The 22,138-nt window shown below is 28.5% G+C and overlaps 1 protein-coding gene across 2 annotated transcripts; it reads right to left on the bottom strand.

Moving 5' to 3' along the window:
- Positions 1 to 459: 459 nt before the first annotated feature.
- Positions 460 to 9,848, bottom strand: LOC129312735 (DNA damage-repair/toleration protein DRT100-like). 2 transcript variants are annotated; one of them, XR_008593688.1, is made up of 4 exons: positions 9,737 to 9,848; positions 7,919 to 8,062; positions 5,312 to 5,382; positions 460 to 533 (listed from the first exon to the last, which is right to left on the bottom strand). XR_008593688.1 is itself a non-coding variant. In XM_054955421.1 (4 exons), the coding sequence occupies exons 1-3, from the start codon at positions 9,213 to 9,215 to the stop codon at positions 5,336 to 5,338; spliced, it is 303 nt and encodes a 100-aa protein (XP_054811396.1). In that variant the 5' UTR covers positions 9,216 to 9,724; the 3' UTR covers positions 460 to 533; positions 5,312 to 5,335. The 2 variants fall into 2 exon arrangements, 1 of the variants encoding a protein (XP_054811396.1); XM_054955421.1 differs by lacking the exon at positions 9,737 to 9,848 and adding an exon at positions 9,104 to 9,724.
- Between the last annotated feature and the right edge of the window lie 12,290 nt (positions 9,849 to 22,138).

Genomic DNA, 22,138 nt, shown 5'->3' on the forward strand with positions numbered 1-22,138 from the left:
AAAATTTCATTATAAATATCTCGTTTTATATGATAAAGAAAAAAGCAGAAATATAGTTCTTTCAGATGATACAAAGAAACCATTTTGAAAAAAAAAAATGATATAAAATGTAGACTATTGAGCTGTTGATTATTTTACCTTTTCTTTATTTTGAAAAAAAAAACATGTTTAACGTGGGTAACAAAGTCCTTGAAATATTTTTATTGTTTTGACGGTTAAAAGCTTACCAAAATCCAAGTATATAATTTTCTAATATTGACAATCACCAATCCCTTTAGAAACATATCCTAAAATGTGATAACCAAAAAAGAAAAAAAAACAAAAAGACACCAAAAGAGTAGGACACAGTTCAAAAAAAAAAAAAAAAGAAAGAAAGAGAAATGCATTGGTTCTCATAGTAGGGCCTATGAAAAGTAACACAGACAGAGTAGCTAGCATACCATAATTTGATGAAAAAATACCTTGAAAATTATTGGTACTGAGATATAACCCTTGAAGCGTAGTCAAGTTTCCAATGCCTTTTGGTATATGACCTGAAAGTCACGTATGACCCTAAAGTATTAAATTACCATTTGTTTCTTGTAAATAGGCTTACGGAAAATATCATACATCATGTCATTTAGAGAAGTTATCTCAAGCAATGCCATGAAAAGAATAGTTAAGTTTCCCATGCTTCTTCGATGATGTGGCAAGACAAGTTAAAGACATGTAGTAAAGTATATACTTTTCATATTTGCAAGACGATTGATTTTTAGAATATCTCCTACAGTTTCTGTTCCAAAATATGATAACAAAAATAGGCTTTGTGGAATTAAGGGGATATTACGGAGCAATCAACTATAATAATATCATAACTACTTTTAGCAAATCATTCAAGATAGTATATTTGTTTCACACAATGTATATATTTGACTTTGATAAATTCAAATACACCTGTAGGCCATTTCACGATTATTATTTTTGTTGCATTCTTGTTTATAATTTAAATGTTAAGGATATACTTGTCTTAATATTAAATAAAACGGGGTAAATGAATGTTCAAGAAGAACATTAAGTGGCATATATCTAAAGTTCTAAACATACACATAATAACACCTTTACCTTGAAAGAAATTATGTAAATTAAAAACTAAAATTGCCAACTACTGTTATTTGACGAAATACCTTTCTACTCCAATAAATTGTTATAGTTAATTAGCTGTATCCGCGATGAGAGATCTTACTGCTGGCGTTTAAAAGCTCATAATTTTGAAATCTCAAATATCACCTTTACCAGTAACAACTAATGATGACATAACCACAAGAAAAGTCTTGGTTTGAAAATGACCAAAAACTTACTTTTATGCATAAAACAATTATTGAAATAGGAAATTTCATGAATACAAAAACTTATAATAAAAAAAGGTGAAAATGAAAAATAAAATTCATCGTCTTCATAGTAATTCTAAGAAAATAATCTAAAAATATAAGTTGCTAGTCAGAACATTGTAATATGAAGAAAAATGAACTTGGATGCTCCTGAAGAAAAGACATCCCAACAACCAACATCATTAAAATTAACAATAACTAAAGTCATGAATTCGTAATGTAATAACTAGTATAATGAACATGGGTTAAAGAATTAATCTCATACAAAACGATTATATAGAAACAAAGTTTTATGCACTAGACTAATATGTAATGTTAGCATTTACTGCCATATTAAAATTAAAATTGGTAAAATATAGGGAATGAAGTTCTATACTTTCCATTTTTTAATTCTCGTTACCATTTAAAGAGAACAAGTGAGATAGAGACTTCATATTTTAATATTGATGTTCATATTAATACTGCCATCCTATAAGTACGTTTCAACTCCAATATATTAATTAACTGTTTTTTGACCAGAAAGGCATTGTTATTCATGAGATTCGAGAACAAATTTTGGTGGTAAATCCTTTTTTTTTTTCTCACCCCGTGTGGAGGTTTCTCTATTCCAAACAAACAAAACACTCCACAAGACCTCCTAACTAGCATCCCTGATATTAAAATTAACTAAATACTTATTTTTATGCAGAAAGAATTGTTGGAAAAGAAAATTTCACATATACACAAATTTATAAACAAAAGAAAAATAGGTATAGAAAATACATTTTTTTTCATAGTGATAATGAGAAAACAATCTAAAAAATATCTAGAACATCATAAATTGAAGAAAAATTACCTTGTAAATTATTTTGATCAAGACATGAATCGTGAAGGAAAATGAAAATGTTTTAAAATTTGGCTCTTGTTTTTTTTTTTCCTGTTTGAAGGAATGCATAAAACTTTTTACCTCTACATCCTATGTAATTCATTGAAACAAACAAAAAATATTCTAGCATTTTTCAGTTGTTTAAATTGATCTACAAATATTTTTATAGTAAATTTTCTTACAATTAAAATAATTTTTGGTGAACATAAATTATTTTGGAAAGCCATATTATTTAGCTTGGACAGTGTGACTACTCTTAAATTAATGCAGCAAACAAGCCAACATGTAGTTTAAATTGCTATATGAAATATAAATTTATTTTAAAAAACTTTTCAATTATAAATTTTTAAAACTAATATGTAAATCGATGAAAAACCTAAAGTTAGCTCACATGGAAACTGGAAAGGATAGGTGGAGTATGAGTAGAGAGGTATAGGGTTTAAACCCTTATAATGGATAAAGAAATTAATAAAAAAGCATCAAATTAAAAATTGAAAACTTCTTATATTTATCAAATAAGCATATAATTATGATTGTAAAATAGCTTTTGAAATTGTTAAGACTAATAAAGAGTTGAATAGAGAGAATAAAGATTTAACAAATAGAAAAAAAATGAAGATGATTATGATTGAATATACAACAAGATAATCCCTCATATGAAGGATTTATACCAAACCTCAAAACCACTTTGACGTGAAACAATAAGGTGAGGACCAAGTTAACCTCCCTCTTGAGGTAGGAGGATTCAACCTTCCTAACTTCTATTGGAGTGTGATGTCTTTTATATAGAGTTTAGGTTCATCAACAACTCAGTGATTAACTCCTCAATATTCTAATATTCCAACATAAATTATTAATAACTTGTTCTTCTTTAATTTTAGAATTAGGATACTATACAGAAAGTACAAAAGCTAATTTGAGACTCTTTGGCTCTCTTATTAATAAGTTTGCCCCAAATATTGGCCTTTTTCTAGTAATATTTTAACTAAAATAAGTTCACATAAAAGAAAGTTAGAAAATAAAATGATAAAATGTTAACACGAATGCTCTTGGACCCCAAGTATCAAATAAAATTATAACGTAACAATTTTTGGTCCGTGGAGTAGTGTAAGCAAATAAAAGTTAGAGGCTATATATATTAAACTGAAAAAATTATGAAATGACTGAGAGAATTTTACTAGCACAATGGCAGTTAAAGATTTGTTTCATAGTCAAAATATATGTCATTTGTATATTTAAATTTTGATTATTGGGCTTTGGTATACAGAAATCCTTCATTGTCCACCAAAATCAGCATTGAAATTCACATATTAATGTTTTTTTTGGAAATCACTTATTCTATTTTAGATTAATTGAATTTCTCAAGATGTTGACAATAACAGACTTCAACATTAATATATATATATATTACACACACACATATATATAAACATAGTTCAACATTAATATATATCTATATGTGTGTGTGTAAAACATGTTTTGAATATTATCTCTCCAATATGAAATTCTAATGATTCTATAGAATATTTATGTAAAACATAACTTTCAACAAACTCACATATTTAAATTTAAATCTACCATAAAACGAATCGTCATCATAAAATTTAATAAAACAAGTTGAAAAATTAACTTGTTTGTAGGGCATAGGCTTAGAGTCATTTTAAGGAGTCCAAATTAAAATTATAACAATGTTTGTAGCAAGGAAAAAGATTCTATAAATCAACAAAAAATTTTCACTTCAGACAAACTTTATAGAAAAATTTATATATCCAACATCATCACACAATTCTTCTTTGATTTTGCCCCAAAATTTCACAACACAATTATTGTGCATGTGAACACAAATCTGAATATGTAGTTGAGGGAGATCTAATGTATAACAATCAAAGATAGTGAAGATATAAATGTATATAATGGTTTCCATATTGCTTTCAACAGCACCAAAACTCCAACAGGTAGAAAGCAAGACAGAAAACCATGGACACTGATGTGACTGGGCTCATATTGTTAAATTTAAAAGATCACCCATTTCCTTGGAATTATTGCTTGGGATATGATTAAAAACCCAAATGTAAAAGGACAAAAAGGAAAAAAAAATGTTTCTAATAAAGATGCTAATAAATTTATTTAAAAAGCTAGAAAATATTAATTAACATCTAAGGCCCTTTTTTCTTAGTAGTAATATTGCAAATTGTTTCAGGAATGACAACATAAATAACATATCATTAAGAGTGATGATGCATTATAAATCGTGCAGATGCAATTCGCATTATAGGCATCCTACATGGAAAGTGAGGGATGTTTTGGGTGGGAATGAATTAATCAAAGAACATACATTTTGTTTAAAAATACTTAAATATCACAAATATTAAGTGTATCATGATTTCGCAATGTAATAATTTATTTGTAGAGTATTAGAAATTTTTGGCATGATGCATATAGCATGTGAAAAGAAATTTTGATTTTTAGATGTGCTGAACTTGTCAAGATATTTTACACAGATTGAAATATGAACTAAAGAATTAATCGCATACAAAATTATTATAAAGAAATGAGTTTTACACAATACTTCAAGTCACCAATATACAATAACAGCATTTAATTAAATTTGGTAAAACAATAGAGATTGAAGTTCTCTATTTTTTTTATTTTTTAAACTCTTTAAAATTTAAATAGAACAAATGAGATGGAGACTTCATATTGATGTGGATATTAATATTGCCACTCTGCAAATACATTTTTAACTGTAATATATTAATTAACTACACTTAGACTATAAATGCAAATCCATTTTACTTGCTCCAAATGGAGCTTCATCTGTTTCAAACAAACAAAATACTCCACAAAAACTCCTAACCAGAATTTCAAAATTATTGGAAAAGAAAAAATTTTATGGCCAACCAGAATTACAGACTTATTTTTTATGTTTAAAGAATTGTTAGAGAGAGAAAATTTCACTCAAACACAAATTTATAAAACAAAGTTGGAAGAGAAAATGCATTGTTGTTCATGGTGAAAACAACTAAATAGTGAAAAAAAAATATAGTAGCTAGAGTATCATAATTTGATGAAAAAATACCTTGTAAATTATTATGATATAGATCTAGCTTTTGAAGCATTTCAGTTTTCCAATACCTTGTGGTATATCACCTGCAGAAAAAAAATAATAATAACACTTAGAGATATAGAATTAACAAATGGTCACGGATATATCTATTGAAAAATATTCCCACGTATGTGATAAAGACATAAGAATGATGGCTTAATGCTACAAGTATCCATATATGACAATTCATTTTTTCCAAAGTAACTTGTGGACCCTTGTTTCTAGTCGCCAGCCCGTGTGTGTTGTGTGTGGTGTGTGGATATAGCATTTGTATGAAATTCTCTTTTCCACATTTGCATTTTATATCAAGATTATGTTTCATATAATGCCAATACATACTGACACATTAATCAATCTATACAGCCCACAAACCTACAAAGACAATTATAAGATCCAAAGCTGCTAGTTCCTCTTATGCATTAATTAAGGACAAAAAAATTAATGGTTACTTTATACAAAATTAGGGAAACAATTAATAAGGGAAAAAAAATTACACTTTAGACATGTCCTTACCATCATCACTTAAAAGAACAATAATTAATGGTTACTTTTAGATAATCATTTAAATTAAAACTAAAAATTCACACCAATACTTTGAACCTACAAGTAAACAAAGAGATGAAGGTTAAGACTCTAAAATGACAGCTTGTAGAAGTCTTTGAACAATTACAAAAATACCATATATTAAGTAAGTGAGATATTGAAAGAATACAACTAAGTCCCAAATAAGGATCCAATTAGTCAAAACCCTAACAACCATGAAAATTATAAGTAAAGTATTCAGCAGTAATTGTTTGAACAATTTAGGTCAAAAGTTAGTTTTACCAAGGTCTAAGCACATGAAGTTTTGTCGAGTTTCCATAAAAAATGATTATGATGCCCTTCTTAATTAATAAAAAAGTATTTTAGAATTTTGATGAACTATTTTCTACATAGTTAAAATTTAATTAAGGTGTATATTTCAAAATTTCTAGGGTGGTTCAGTAATATTAATAAACTTAAAGAAAATGGATATTTTTTACACTAAAAATGAATCATAAACAATATGAAAAGCTTTCTAAATATATATATAATGTAAAAAATTGAATAAAAACTTACATATTTAAATAAATTTACAATTACTAACAATAATATTATATGAAAATTGGTGAAAATTGTGTATACTATACTCCCTTCGTTAAAAAATATAAGGTATTTTTGAAGAGTTAGATGTTAAAAAATGTAAGATATTTTTTAGTCTTTCAAGGTGTAATAATTGCCTTTTTTTTTAAAAGTGCCCCTTTTAATAACTTATATTTATTATAGGGTGTTAATAGGGGTAAATATGAAAAGATAGATTAGTTTAAAAGTAGGTAACTACTTTATTAGGGGTGAGATTCAGTTAAAAATACTTTATATTTTTGAATGGAAGGAGTATATACATTAAATAAAAATATGAATAAATATTAAATTTTTTGAATTTATATCATGGTCACTCCTAAATCATTAAAGTGTCAATTGTTTTTATATATTTAAAATTTTTTTATTGAGGTACTTAATTTTGTAAAGTTAATATGTTGTTAATATGTTTTATATTTATATGTATTTGTAGTTTTAAGTTTTATATTATTATGCACCACCAATTATCCAATAGCATTCCTCTCAAATCATAAAATTAGTAAATACTATAAAAATATCAATAGTTTAATTAATTAATTTATATGTATCATATGTTTGATTTATTCCAGTGACTGGCATATATATATATATGATATAGCTTGAGCTTGTTCTTTTGGTAAAGGTTAATTCTTGTTCATATAAGGCCCAATATATGTCATAGTGCCACTTTAATCATTATGTAAAGCCCACGAACACACAACAATAATTATAAAACTCAAAACTAGATTCTCTCAACTCAAACAATATTAGGCCACCTCTAATCAAAAGTTGTTTCCATACGCACTTATTCCTTTTAATTAAAATTATAAGAATTTAATTGCACTTGATACATGTGCTTATCACAATCACTTGAGACATGTTTCCTCATTTTCCCTGACTTTTATAGAACTTTTTTATTTTAATTCTGTATTGGATCCTCCCTTCTCTCCTATTTGCTAATTCCTACATTGGACAAGATGTTAGACCATCCAAATTTACTTTCTATTCACATATTAACATTATAGATTTTTTGAATATTTTATCTTATGAAATTCTTGTAACTAACTAAGTGAAAACAACCGAAAAGAGTAAAATAGTTTGGATATATGAAAATGTGATATACTTTAAAATATTTAACCAAAATTTAATTATAAAATTTGATATAATTTAAAATATTTAATCTAAATATATTATTTCATTGAGATTTATGAGGCTGAATAGAGTCTTTTTAAGGGGGAAAATGGTAAGACTACAAACATGACAATAGAATTATCAACCAAATTTAAAAGTTATAAAACTAACTTTTTATATAATTATGGGGTCTGGATTCTCTCATAATCCCCTTTCTCCTTTTCTTCTTCTCATCTCATCTATACCCTTAGATAATAAAAATTAACACAAAATTGATGAAAAGTTTCACATTATGATTAGTTGAAAGTGTACCTTCTATGTTATTTTCACCAAGTTGTAGATGTTGAAGTTTTGTCAAGTTTCCAATATTCCTTGATATTTGGCCAGACAACTTGTTAACACCTAGATATATTATTTTCAGGTTTGCCAGAGCACCAATTGCTTTGGGAATGTCTCCTACAAAATGATAATAAAGAAAAAGCATTATTATGAGTTCTCTTGCACAAGACAATTATGGTAAAAGAAAAATAAGCAATAAATATAATTTTTTGAATGCATTTTTTGAAGTTATTGTGATTGTGATATAATAAATATTGAATTTGTATTTAAAAGAAACCAGAAAATAATAAAAGCTCTTAAACCAAACAAAAAAGTTTTATATGTACCGCTAATTTGAACTCTTTTCAATGTTAATTATCAACCAATATTATTGGACAAAACAATTCATTAGCAAAAATATACAAATTTTGAAGTTGCACTCAATTATCATGGTGCATCAGTGATTAGATAAAAATAAAAGGTCCACTGTTTTGTTGTATTTTTCATGCAGTTTCTGAATGGCTTCTTTTGGAATTATTCTAAACAAGTTATAACTCTTGAACTTGTATTGAAAAGAAGGCAAAAAAAAAAAAAAAAGATAAAGCTCTTGAACCCAATAGGGAGAAAAAATAAAAAAGGAAATCGATGTATCTTGATAAAGAATGCTTGAGACATGTACTAACAATATGCAAATTTCTGACGCAAGCTTTTAATGTTATAAAAAAACATATTATGTTATATGATTAATAATTTATAACATAACTAGAGAAGGAATTATCTAAAATATATAACGTAAAAAAAATTTCTAGCAGTTAAAAGAGGATTTCAAAGAACGTTTGACAATTTATCTTTCTCAAATAAGAACATTTTATTATCATCAATAATATATATTAAAAATAACAATTAAAGAATTTTCAAATGTATTAATTTGCTCAGGTTAAGTTAACTTGAATAGGGAAGGATACATCTGCAAAGCTGATTTTATGAAATTTTTCTGACCAACATAAATGAAAAATTTACGTCCAAGAAGATCAATTAAGCTTGATAATAAGGCATATTATCTTAAGGCATGCAGAAATATACATTAAAATTAAGCAAAAATCATTTCCAAATAGAAATAAATTTATATCATTGTAAAATGGAAGAAAAACTAACAACACATTAATTAGCAAGACATACCTGTTAAGGAGTTGAAAGACAAAGACAACAACTCAAGTGAGGATAAGTTAGAAATAATTGGAGGTATTTTCCAAAAAGCTTGTTTATCGCAATTCGTAAAATCTTCAAACATTGAAGTTTTCCAATTTCAGATGGAATGAATCCTCCAATAAAGCTATCATTCCAGTTCAAAGTCTCTAACTTTGACAAATTGGATATGCTTTTAGGAATAACACCTCCAAAACTATTATTACGAAGATGGAACTGTTAAAGCATAAATAAGCTTCCAATCCAAGTTGGAATTTCTCCATTGAATTCATTGTAGCTCAAGTTGAGAATTTGTAGCTGCTGTAATTGGATCAACTCTTTTGGCAAGTCACCATAAAGGTTATTACTATGAAGGTCAAGTTCAAGCAAAAAAGACAAATTCCCAATTTTTGAGGGCAAAGTTCCCTTGAGACCCATCTCACCAAGATTCAAGGCTATTACTCTCTCATGTTGAGCATCACACATAACCCCAACCCAATTGCAAATGGAAGAAGAGTTGGACCAATTAGCCAAGTGATTGTGAGGGTCCTTGATAGAAAACTTGAAAGCAAGTAGTGCCAATTCATCATTCATAGTAAGATTGGTGTGGCATAAAGTGAAACAAACCTTGAGATAAAGTAGGGAGAACATGAGGAAGGGGGAATGAAAGCAAAGATTTGCCATGTTGGATAGCTTCAAGGCTTCTTAGATTGATGAAGTGGTTAGGAGGAGAAGGTTGTACTATATATATATATATGCGATTAGAAATTCATAAGCACACCGTTTAAAGAGGATTGATGATTAATATGCATTTAAAACTGTGGATTAGTGGTTGAAATTTCTCAACTCAGGTGACATTACCTACCTTTGTATTAACCAGTAACCACCACTAGTCATAATTTGGGATGGTGGGGCCTGCAGTAAAGTTTGGAAATGAGACCGTATTGGCATATTCTTCAATTTGTTGGAAATAAGGACCATTTGATACTGGAAATAAAAATTGAATTTGACAGGGAGATATCACTGGAAGGAAAAGGTTTTTATTTTATTTTACATAACATATATATATAAACACTTACATAACTACAAAAAGTCCACGCCCAACAAAATTACCAGGCTTAAAAAGATTTTCATAAAATTGAGTTAACTAGTTAACATTAAATAAAAAATGTTTAAGTATCCCAAAAATATAATTCAAGAAATAATAGTTAGATTTATTAGACACAGTCAAAGGAATTAAATAATCCCCATACAAATTGTAGCCTTGTGCAAGCTTGATAATGTATGTTCCATTATAAGAAATTTTCAACTACTTCATTGAAACTAGAGAATGATAATTAACTCATTAAATATCTCTTAAAATGAAAAAAATTCAAATTCACCCCTATTAAAAATAGGAAGAGAGAAATATACAGTATACAATGAAACATAAAATTAAATTTATAACACAGGTAAAATTAAAAAATAATAATAAATAACCATCCATTATCCTTATATTAAAGACCAAAGAATCTTTTTTTAAAGGTGCCCTATAATAGGGACATAGGGAGTATTAATTATATTAGTGTATTTATTAACTTTTTGGAGTACAATCATAACTCATAAGCATTGGTGGTTAAAAATTTCTTTCAAAAGCCAAGATGTTAAAGAAATAGAAATATCCAAGGAATTAAGTAAAACTCTTTACTATCATATTAAATTTGATACGACAAATTAATCATCCTAGGATGTCTTAGATGGTAAGAATAGAATAAAGTGTTCGCACTGCTTAATAAATGCACACATGCATTATAATTTGAAAATAATTATTATTATATTTCAACTATGGTTATTTTTTAAATAACACTTACTTTACTCAATTTATAAAATCATATTTAAATATTTGAACTCGACAAAAAAATAATATACCAACTATTCAATTTATAACATGGAATCTATTGCTTTAGATGACCAAAAACAGATTCTCCATTATTGTGTCATTCTTTTCCAAGATACGAGTACCTACTTGAGTTGGCTTGGCCAAAAAAAATGTGGACACCGAGTTAAAGATGGACTGTCATGATAATAGCACTTTTTTTCCCCCTTGTTGACTTCAGTAATGGGAAGACTTCTACTATTGTGTACTTTTTTCTACACGACTTTAATGTTTAGAATGGAATGGAATGACTTAAATATATATAAATTCTTTTTATTCCTCCACTATTATTGTGCCATTTTCTCTACGCATATGAATTGACTAGACTTAGAAATTATGTATCGGCGTAGAAAAATAAGACAACCATCATGGCCTTTTTTTTAATAAAATTTGTATTTCTTTATGCGAACTTATCTAAAAAGCAAAAACATTATGGTCTTTTTTTTTTTTATAAAATTTGTAGGACATTGGAAGCAGGGATTTCATGGTCTTTTTTTTTTATAAAATGTCATGATCACTCACGACTTATAGCATTTAAAAGCCTTAATTTTTTTTATCATATAGACTCAAGATAAATGCATATTTAGTTTATTAATGAAAGAAAGCAATTGTAGTCAAATAATTGAAGAATGACCAAAGATCGACAACAGGGAAAGGGCTTGATTGTTTGTGGATATAATATAAAATTTTGAAAAATAACATGTTGGCTCTCATATTTTTGGCCAAAGAAATAACCATTCATATTGATGGACCATAAACACAAGTCCCAACAGAGTCAGCCCGAAACAAACAATAGAAGAACATTAAAAAAAAAATCAAAATCAGCCAACATCACGAACATCAATTCCATTAGCCTCTAATAGGTGATCGAGGTCGACAAATTAAGGTGATCCAATTAATAAGGAGTTATTCCATTTTCCATAAGAATATAAGTTCAAATACAGCTGTCAAACTGAGGGTTTTTCTTGCAAATTGTAGCTTGTTGAAAAATAATTTGCAACCTACCTTTCAAATTTTAAGTGGGAAGCATGAAAGTCAACTTTAAAGCCAAAGGCATTTGGATAATCTTTAAAATTCTAATCACTTGAAGGACCTTTGGTAGTATATTTCTTGAAGAGGGAATTGGTCAAGGTATCTTTTTACCATATTATGTTCCATGCCTTTCCATCATAGCCATAAGAAAGGGATATATATATATATATATATATGTATATATTTTCATATAATAGCAGATTTACAAATTGAATTGTCAAAACTGCTCTGAATTTTCTCACGTATTTATAATAATAAGAAGTTAAATATAATTTTCTTTTCTTTTCTTTTTACGTTAAATATTGGTTTTTATATGTTTTTATGTTTTCCTGGTCTATTTTTTATTTTATCACACAAACAAAAATAACTTTTCCCAATTGTTTTCTATACATAAAGTGATTTTACAACTTACAACTCTCACCCTATTCCAACTGATGAAACACATACCATTTCATTTGTTATTATGAGAGCCTTTGATTCAACAAACCAATAAATGGGCTTAGCTGTGATGTTGCCAGAGTAAGTGATTGGAATTGGGTTAATTAACATTACATGAATGTAACGATGAAGCATACAAGAAATTCTTTACCCGCATTTACAATGTTGGAAAAGATATTTTTGCACTTATCAACTTGTTGAAGAAGATATATGAGTTTACAACATATTATTGCCCCACTTCCTCTGTGCAAAGGACATATGAGTTTACTTGACTTGGAAATACAACATTCTTTGATTATAAAATCAAATGTATTCTAAGAATTGTTAGAGACTAATGTGTGCTATCATATCAGATTATTCTAAAAAAGAAATCCACAAGACTTTTTGAGCTTATTCAAGCTAGCCGGTACGTTGGGTTTGATCCAAATTACTAGCTTTAACTTTCCTTAATCCATTAATATAACTTGATGTTAACTGAATAAGCCCAAAGAAATCTAGGCTAAGCTCGAACTAGAATGGATTTAGCCTGAATACCCAAATTCTTTTTTTCTTGTTACTAATAAAATAAAATTACAATTAGATAAAATTTAAAAATCTTAATGTTTTAAGATAAAAATTGAAATTGAATAAAAAATAAAATAATATAATATTTAATAATTTAGGTATTCAGGCCAACCTGAATAAGCTAAAAGCCTGAGATGCCAGGTTTGGGCTTGGCTATATAGCCTCTTTTACAAAGTTAATGGGTATTCATATACCGTTATTGACTTAAGGATACCATAAGCTCTTGGAGAAAAAGTTTTTGGATACTTTTACACGTTATGTTGGCTTTTTTTTAATAGTCAATGTTAGTGGACGTCCAGAAAATTTAATAGAATGGGGATTGTTGCTCTCATTAAAACAAGTTCGTGGGTAATCATATATACCTTTATTCACTTAAGGATCCTGAGTGCTTCTAGAGAAAAAGTTGCTGGGTATTTTTGTCCTTTAAACCAAGAATGTATATCATTGTGTAATTTTTTTCCAAAACATGAGTATATTGATTGTCTTGACTAGGAAAATTAAGTATAAAATATGAATTGTCACCATTTATGACTTCCTTTTCTCTTTGGCCATATCAACGAGTTGTGTAAAAGGACAAGCCCAATTCATATAACCTCCTTATTAGCAATGGAATGACAAAAACAAATACACATGAATTATTGTTATTCCATTCACATAAAATTGTGCCATTTTATTTACGCAATGAATATATGAATTGATATGAATACACTGACAAAAAGATAACTACCATATATAAATTTTTTAATAGTAATATTTAACAATTACTTAATATTTGGGAGGATGCATGTTTTCAAAATAGAAATTAAATCTTTACAATTGAAACAAAATAGATAGAAGGTTAGTCATCAATATATTTTAAAGATAAAGTGAAACAAAATAATAAATAAGACTTAACAACTTATAATATAGTGTGTGGATCTCAACTTTGATGGAATTTAGAAGGGTTAAAGTGAAAATTTACCCATAAAGATTTTTGTGAGGTGATAATGTCATCCTTAACTCAAGTATGATGGAATTTTGTACATGAATCCTAAAAATTGGTGTAAAAATCCCCAGTTCTTAATGGAAGCCAAATGTTCGTCAAGTAAGAATCATGGGTCCCACCTATGCCACATTTAAATGGGTTAAGAGCAAAAATGTCTATAATATATTATACTACGGTGCAATTTTTCCCATAAACCTAAAAAATGGTTCACAATCCCAAATTAGACCATTTACTTGAGCTTAATTATATAATAATTACGTAATTTTTAGTATTTACATATTTGGTCCATTGTATCTTTAAGCCTTAAAATGTAACCCGTAGGAATCAAAATTCACTCATTTTGATTAATTTCATATTTTCAGTGCATGATTAGGATTGTGAAACATTGAATACATTGCCATATAACTTAAACATTCTTCCGCGTGTGCATACACCCCCCCACACCCCCCGCTATAATAACCCATGTATATATTAACAAAAATGAAAGTAATTTAAAATTTGTGTTAAGATATGTTAATTAGATTTTTATATATTTAGGGGTTAATTTGCCAAAGTAAATTGATGGCTTAGTGGCGAGTATTATTGACTTCAAATCCAATGTTCTAAGTTCGATCTCTTTGGAAGCACTTTTTTCTTTCTTTCTTTCTCACTTTTTAGTCTTTATGTGAAATTACGCACTTGTCCTTAACTTGGTCAAATTTTTCTCTTCCTTCTTCCTCATATTTTCACGTTTTCATGCATAAGTACAAACAGCAAGAGAGCTGTCCAAAAACTTCACCTATTGTGCTCTAATCTATGATCTCTCCACCGTTCGTGCTTGCCACTATCGCCAGAGTGGAGCTGTACCATTCTTGTTTTGCTAAACTTACAACTTCTTTCTTTTCAGCTTAAAAACCACCGAGATCTCCATTCCTCTATTCATAAATTATTCATAGGAGCTTGCAAGGTTTCAAGCTTTCCACTCCTTTCACCTTCATCCTTGGCGCTCCACCGTTGGTTAACATGGAAGCATCAGAATCTTCCTCCTTTGGCAGCATGTAAATATTAGATTCCCTCTCCCCTGTGCAGCTCGTGATCTTCTTTTCCTTCTTCTATTCTTGTTGTGGTTTGGATTGTGTCTAGTTTCCCTCTCCTTAATACAGTTGCTGTATAGAGGAATTTAAGGACAAATCATTGTCACTGGGAGACTATTTCGGAAGTATTTTATATGCTTGGGAATTTTATAGATAAGTGGATAACCCCAAATTAAATTATCAATAGAAATTTCTTTTAAATAAATTATTATTTATATTATATATTGTTGGTAAATTATATTTCTCATTGGATGTTCCTTTATTTGGATTTTAATAAAATAAATTATTTTATTTTGGTTTGCTCCATTGTGTTATGTTGGATCAATTAATAATTTATATAAGTTTAAATGAATTTTATCTTATTAGTCATGCTTGGAATCTATAATAAAATTTATGAAATGTGGCTATAAAACTTCCATGCATGTTTGAATATTGATATTTCAAATAGGACTATATGCAGAATACTAGTTGTTAACGGTAGTTTTATTAATTTGTAGCACGCTATGGTTAATGACTAGCTAGTTTAATTTTTTTTTATAAGTTTTGTTCTCACATCTGCTATTTGTGGGTCATGTACTTGCATCTATTTTGCGGTTTCAGTCGGATCTAGTTAGTTACTATTGTGGACTATATGTTACATCTATTTCATGGTTTTGATTGTGTTGAGCTAATTACCCCATGGAATTTGCGTCCATGTCCATTATCTGTTCTATAAAGTCCTCATAAAATTAATTTTATTGGATTTGTGGAATATAAACTTCATTTTTTAATTAGTAAATATCCCTATTCCTATTTAATTATTTAATTTGTTTTATTTCTTATAGCTAGGTGATAAATTGTTTATTTATTTAGAATTTAATGGTTCAATATTTGTGAAGTTTATTAGTATATTTAAATTCTTGAATTTAGTGGCTCTTTTTATTTGTTTATAATTATCTGAAATTATCCATTTATATTCTTATGACTTTATTATTATGACATTATTTACTGAAAATAATTTTGGTCTCAAATAGTGTAGCCGACATTGAACCTCCTGCAAAACATTGAGGGGCCTATTACTAACTAGAATTTTAGGAGTTAAGGATGAAGCTTTCTTTTGACATAAAGTTTGAATTATGAAATTCTATTTTGTAAATTTATCCCTAGGTGTTCCACATAGCCTATAGCTAGGTCCTTTATTTTGTTATATATTTTCTCTACTGTCTGGAAGGGGCTTAGCTCCTGATTGATATGATATTTTGTTTGAAACAGTGAATTATAGAAATTTTAGGACATCCTGTTTACAAGAGAGGTTATGTCAAAATTTTTGCAAAAATATTAAAGCCTCTGTTATAATGAATATTACCAAGAGTGTCAAAATTTCAATATAAATCTAGATACATTTTAGAAATGAAAAAAAAAATTCTCAATTTTGAGCTTAAGGGATATGTGATATGACTCACATTTTATGTCAGTCGCCCACAGGCATGCACACATGCATGCACGTTGTCCCACCTACACCCTAAGGGACTCCATGAAACTCATTAAGATATGATTTACCACCCTGAAACCCTTGAGCAGTATGTGAAGCTATTCTTAGCATTATTTAGAGATCTTTAATGTGGGGAAAAATACACATTTCTCACTAAGGAAATCTAACATCTTTTTCTTGGTCTTTATAGTTTATACTTTTAGAAATGATTCTGATAAAACACATTTGTTATATACTTTTATTTGTCAATTAAGACCCTTTTATTGATGATTTATCACCTCAAAATGCACACATTGTATTATATTTGAAATTTTGTCTAAGTTTTTAGGTTTAGTGCACTAAGGGTATTTTGGTCTAAAAAATAAAATTTTGAGAAAATGTACAAGAAAAATTAAAAAACTATATTTTATGTCCAGCTAATGAATGGTCAAATTATATTTTTAAAATTTATTTTAATTTTAGAGTAATTAAATAAAAAGTTAACACTTTTTAAAGTGTCTTAGTTTGACCTAGTTTTTGGTTTGCCTTTGTGTGAAAATTCTTGTATAATTTTGTGCAACCTAGAACTTGGTTATTTTAATAAATTCTCCCTTCTAAGTTTGAATTTAATTTTGGACATTAATTAGATTTTATTATGTTCTATGCTATTTAATTGAATTATGTGATTTATGTGACATAGGTGGTATGTGACTTGTGCATCAATTGGGCAATTGAGGTCAACACTCCTTGAGGTCAATGGCTGAGCACTTGGGGTGTGATTTTTGATCATTTGAGGGATTAAATCAGCCTTAATGATGTGGATGGCACGTGAAAAATTAGGCACACATTGGAATCATCTATAAACCAATAGGAGGGTGCCACTTTGCAAGTGTAACAAGGCTCCCATTTCCTTTTTCATTTCTTTTCTTCTTTTTTAATTAAGCTTCATCTGAGGAGAAACTCATTAATCACGCCATTCAGCCTCCCAAATCAGATCATTTACCCATTCATTTAATCTTCCACATTTTCTCTCTCTTGTTCTTGGTGTTTTTCATTTTCTCCATTTTCTCTCTACATTTCCAGCAATGTCCAGCCCCTATTTATCCACCATATCTATATCAAATCCACTCAAAACTTCCACTATTCTCTTCTCCTCTTAAGGCTGACCACACCCTAACCATTTGGAAGAAGATTTGAGCTAAATTCATTAAGACTATGGAGCAACCCTCACGACCACATGGTGTTCATGGAGGAAGCAATATTTTCTTGATGTTTTCTAGCTAGCATCTTCATGGAATCCTAGGGGAAAGTTGATGAAAGAGGAGTTTTGAAGTCTTCACTTGGCTAAGCTCAACTATATCTTTATCTTGTTTCAATTCCATTAGAATACTCTCACTATTGTTGATTGTGGTTCAATTTGACTTTAGTTTCATGGTTGTTTGTAATTTGTAATATTGAAACAAAATTGTTTATTTGAATTTCATGCTCTTGTTGCTGCTAGAATTTCGGCTTCCTCATGATTTTACATTGTAGTATGTGATTTCAATTGGTCAATGTCTTATATTAGCCTAGCATGTAATTGTATGGTGAATACTTGATGAGTTGCTTGAGTTTCTATAGTTTTGAGCTTGAGTACAGTTTTGGACAGTAGAAATTAGAAATGAATTTTAACTAAATACTTAGTTAATTCTAGAGCTAAGCTAGTGAGGTTACCTAAGGGGCTTATAATAGCACTTAGGGAAATGAATTAGTAAAGCTAGAATACTTGACATAGTTGTCTTAGGTAAACTCATTTTTCAGCTAAGGAAGAAGAGTTAAGTGAGCTGCCATGTTTGATAATAAATTAGGATTCTTCCATTAGCAACACCCTAGAGTTTCTACTAAGAAAAAAAGAAGTTCAATCCATTCACTTAGTTAGCATTTTATTTTCTTGTCAATTAGGTAACTAGGTTAGTAATTAGGTAATCAACTTCAACTTTGAATTCACTAGATAACTTTAATTAGACTTAAAAACATTCCTTGGAGATGACCTAAGGTTGACCCTATATTACATTAGAGTTAGCTTTAGTTTTAATTTTGAGGATAAGCGACAATTCCTATCAAATTCCTGAAGTTTGTATGGACAAATTTGTTAGTCCCATAAAGTGAATATAGTGTATGAGTAAACTTTTTTTTTCTTGCACAGAAATTAATTATTAATTAAAAAATTGACTTGTAAATGGTGTGTGAAAATTTGTAAATAATAATGATAATAGTCCCACGTTATTTTCTAGCTGATGAAACACATACCATTTCTTTTCTTTTTTGTTGTTGTTATTATGAGAGCCTTTGCTTCAACAAACTAATAAATAGGCTTAGCTGTGATGTCACCAAAAAGGTGATTGGAATTAGCTAGGTTAATATAACATCATATGAATGTAATGATGAAGCGTACAAGAAACTTTACCTGCATTTACAATGTTGGAGAAGATACAAAGACCACATATTAATATTGCCTCATTTCCTCTATGGTAAAGACATATGGGTTTACTTGACTTGGAATACAACACTCTTTGATCATGAAACATTGTTCTCAGATTTGTTAGCGAGACTAATGCATTTCAGGAACATTAATAATGTACTATCTAATATAATTGTAACTCAATTGTAGAATGTAGGGTCGTTAAGGGTGACAGAGATACTGCTTATTTTCATAATCTGTTAAAGAAAAGAGTCCTAAAGATAGATTAATATCAAATGGTTCAACAGTTTCTTATTTGCAATGGTGAGAAAAATTACAATCTTATTTGAGGTGTTAAACGAGAGGATGTTAATCTCCTCGTTCAAATGTAAAATAACATTTAAAAACATTCAAACCTATCCTTCTTATATACTTCGTATGCAAAAGAGAGCAGTTAGAATAGATATTTGTCTCAGATCTTCTTTTCCGGTATACCCTTATAAAGGACCTCTTGTTATAAAAAGCAACCCTTATAAAGTTTTGGCAACTGTTGAAACACCTAACTTTATAAGAACTTTTCTCATCAACTATTGTAAGACCAAGTATTGGCTCAAGTTATACTTTATAAGAACTTTTCTCAACTATTTTTTGGGATTGTAACTTGTGATCTTCCTTTCTTCATATATTCATAGTTTTGTCCTTTCTTTGTTATGCTAAACCTAAATCCTTGACACTATCTTTGCAAATGCCCAAAGGAAAACCAAAATTCTGTCATAAATCATACATATTTTTTAAGGTTTCAGGTCATTAGATTTTATTGCTCAGTATATTTTTCTGTTCAAAAATTAATGTGATTTTAAATTATTATAAAGTAAAAATTTAATAAATTTCCACCTCTAGCCCTAATAAGGACAAAAAGAATTATTTTTAATAAATTTTTCTAGCATTTAGTAAGGATAACAAAAAAAAGTAAAGATGAATAGTAAAGTATTCTATAAATAAGAACAAAATTAGTTTTTTTCTCACTGTCTTATAAATAGGAGCAGAGGAATAAGTTGAATGAATAAAAATTGTTTATTGTTTTGTAAATGTTCCCTTGCTTTTCCTTCCTAGTAAAGTAAATCTAATCCTCTTCTGCATACAAAATAGCTGAACCTAGTTTAATTAATTGATTGAGTAATTAAATTAATATTGTAAACTTACAATTTAATTAAATATTGTTAAGTGAAAAAGTATGTATTCTCTGCTTTTACTTTTCTTTTTCTGAATATAAAACTGAATATCAATTAACTAAACAAAGTATTGTTACAATAAAACAAGACAAATTAACTATAATCTCCTTTATCATTCTCCAACTCAAGTAAAAAATGTGGAGGAAGATCAAGAATACAAAAATAATCAACTAAACTACAGACATATTAGCTAAAAGGCGTGTATGCTTAATTTTTTTTCCCTGTACACATGACTCAAATAAACAACACAGCTACTATGCACTAAATCTCTGGTTGTTAGAGAAACTCCATTAAAAACATTTATATCGATTTCTCGCAAACTCAGAGTTACAGCGAAAGACTTGAGATCACCTCTTGCCATTGCTAAATGAAATGTAGTAGAATCCCTCTAGTCTCAGGTAAGCTTATTTAGTCTACAAGCCTCTATTTATAACCTACCATCAAGGTTATTTTATTATTAATTTACACTAAGTAAATTCTTAAACATAAATACAATCAATTGATACGGGCTCAATGATATCTCATCACTCAATGATATCTTAAACTGGGATATCAGATTTAAATCAATTTGTATAAATATAAATATTTTACAATATATACATATATATATATATAAATATATGATAAAATATCAAACATCTGTTTCTTCAACAATATCTCTAAAAGGATAACTTCCATCGATGCCTTTGATCAGGAGATTGATATGCTTCAATATAGTTAGTTAAACCATGCATGAAGATACCAGCTCAACCACTATCTCCCTATTGCAGCACAGATCCATTTATCTAAAAATTACGACACAGATCCAATTTATATACTCTCTAAAAGAATTCTTAGGCAATTTCAATTTCCATATGCTTTATTTATTTTAAAATTATGTTTGAGTTGTATTGATTACTATTATACTAAAATATTATTATAATTACCTATATTGAAAAAAAATTAAAATTATTTTAATTTTCAAATTCATTTATTATTGTTTTTAATCACGAACATTGAAAATAACTAAGTTAATTGTTTGAAAGTTTGAATAATTTACAAGTAATTTGTATATCTACAATTGGTTTATGATCAGTATTCTAATTAAGGACTCATATCTCATGTTCTGGTATTTTGCTGAATAAGGGATGAAATAGAATCATCTAGCCTTGGACAGAAAAAAAGTAAAATTTTTTTTATTATTTACAGTGAGAAAAAGTGTGGACTGTTTAACCTTCTGCAAAAGAATCTATTGCCATGATATAACTAAACTATTAGTCGGCTAATTAGAAAAAAAAAACTAAACTAAACTATTAGTCTAGAAAATGTCCAAACATAAGCAAATAAATAGAGTGAAGCCCACAAAAGTCCCAATGAAGGAGAAACATGCCTAGAGAGGACTCCCTAACCAATTGCGACAAGGATTATAAGAATTTTTTCAAAGCTAGTTATTGAATTGGTCATAATTTATTGGTTAGATTGTGGCCGAACCAATTAGAATTAAATTGTTACATATTTTAAATTTTACAGAGTAACATATGATTCAAAAACATCAAAAAATCAGCAATAATAATTTCTAAAAACATAAATTTTAAAAGGACAAGTTCAGTCCATCATTTACTAATTTCTAGAATTAAGAAATATAGAACAAACAAAAACCTGCCTTGGATACTGGTTGAAGCAACTCTACATTCTAATAAGAAAGATGAGAGGTAGAGCATAATCAAGGCTTGATCTGCCAGTTATTCTTGTTTCTTTCCTTCGACAAAATCGCACATTTCCTTCCATTATAATTTGAAGCCATTCTCTTTCTCATTCATGGAGGAATGGAGTTTGGTTTTCCTTTCTTTTGGGGTCTCATTTCCTACCTGTCAATTGCAAAGAGCTTGCACACAAACACAATTCCCCAACCATCTCACTG

Source organism: Prosopis cineraria, unplaced genomic scaffold (genome assembly GCF_029017545.1).
Source record: "Prosopis cineraria cultivar Desert tree isolate PC_DT_omini unplaced genomic scaffold, ASM2901754v1 PC6, whole genome shotgun sequence".
Taxonomy (NCBI): Eukaryota; Viridiplantae; Streptophyta; class Magnoliopsida; order Fabales; family Fabaceae; genus Prosopis; species Prosopis cineraria.

Excerpts from the sequence above, each read along its gene's own strand:
- LOC129312735 (XM_054955421.1), bottom strand. The coding sequence starts at position 9,215 with ATGTTTGAAGATTTTACGAATTGCGATAAACAAGCTTTTTGGAAAATA. Across the intron at positions 8,063-9,103 it reads GTCTTTCAACTCCTTAACAG|GAGACATTCCCAAAGCAATT; the intron begins GTATGTCTTGCT and ends ATCATTTTGTAG. Across the intron at positions 5,383-7,918 it reads TGGTGAAAATAACATAGAAG|GTGATATACCACAAGGTATT; the intron begins GTACACTTTCAA and ends TTTTTTCTGCAG.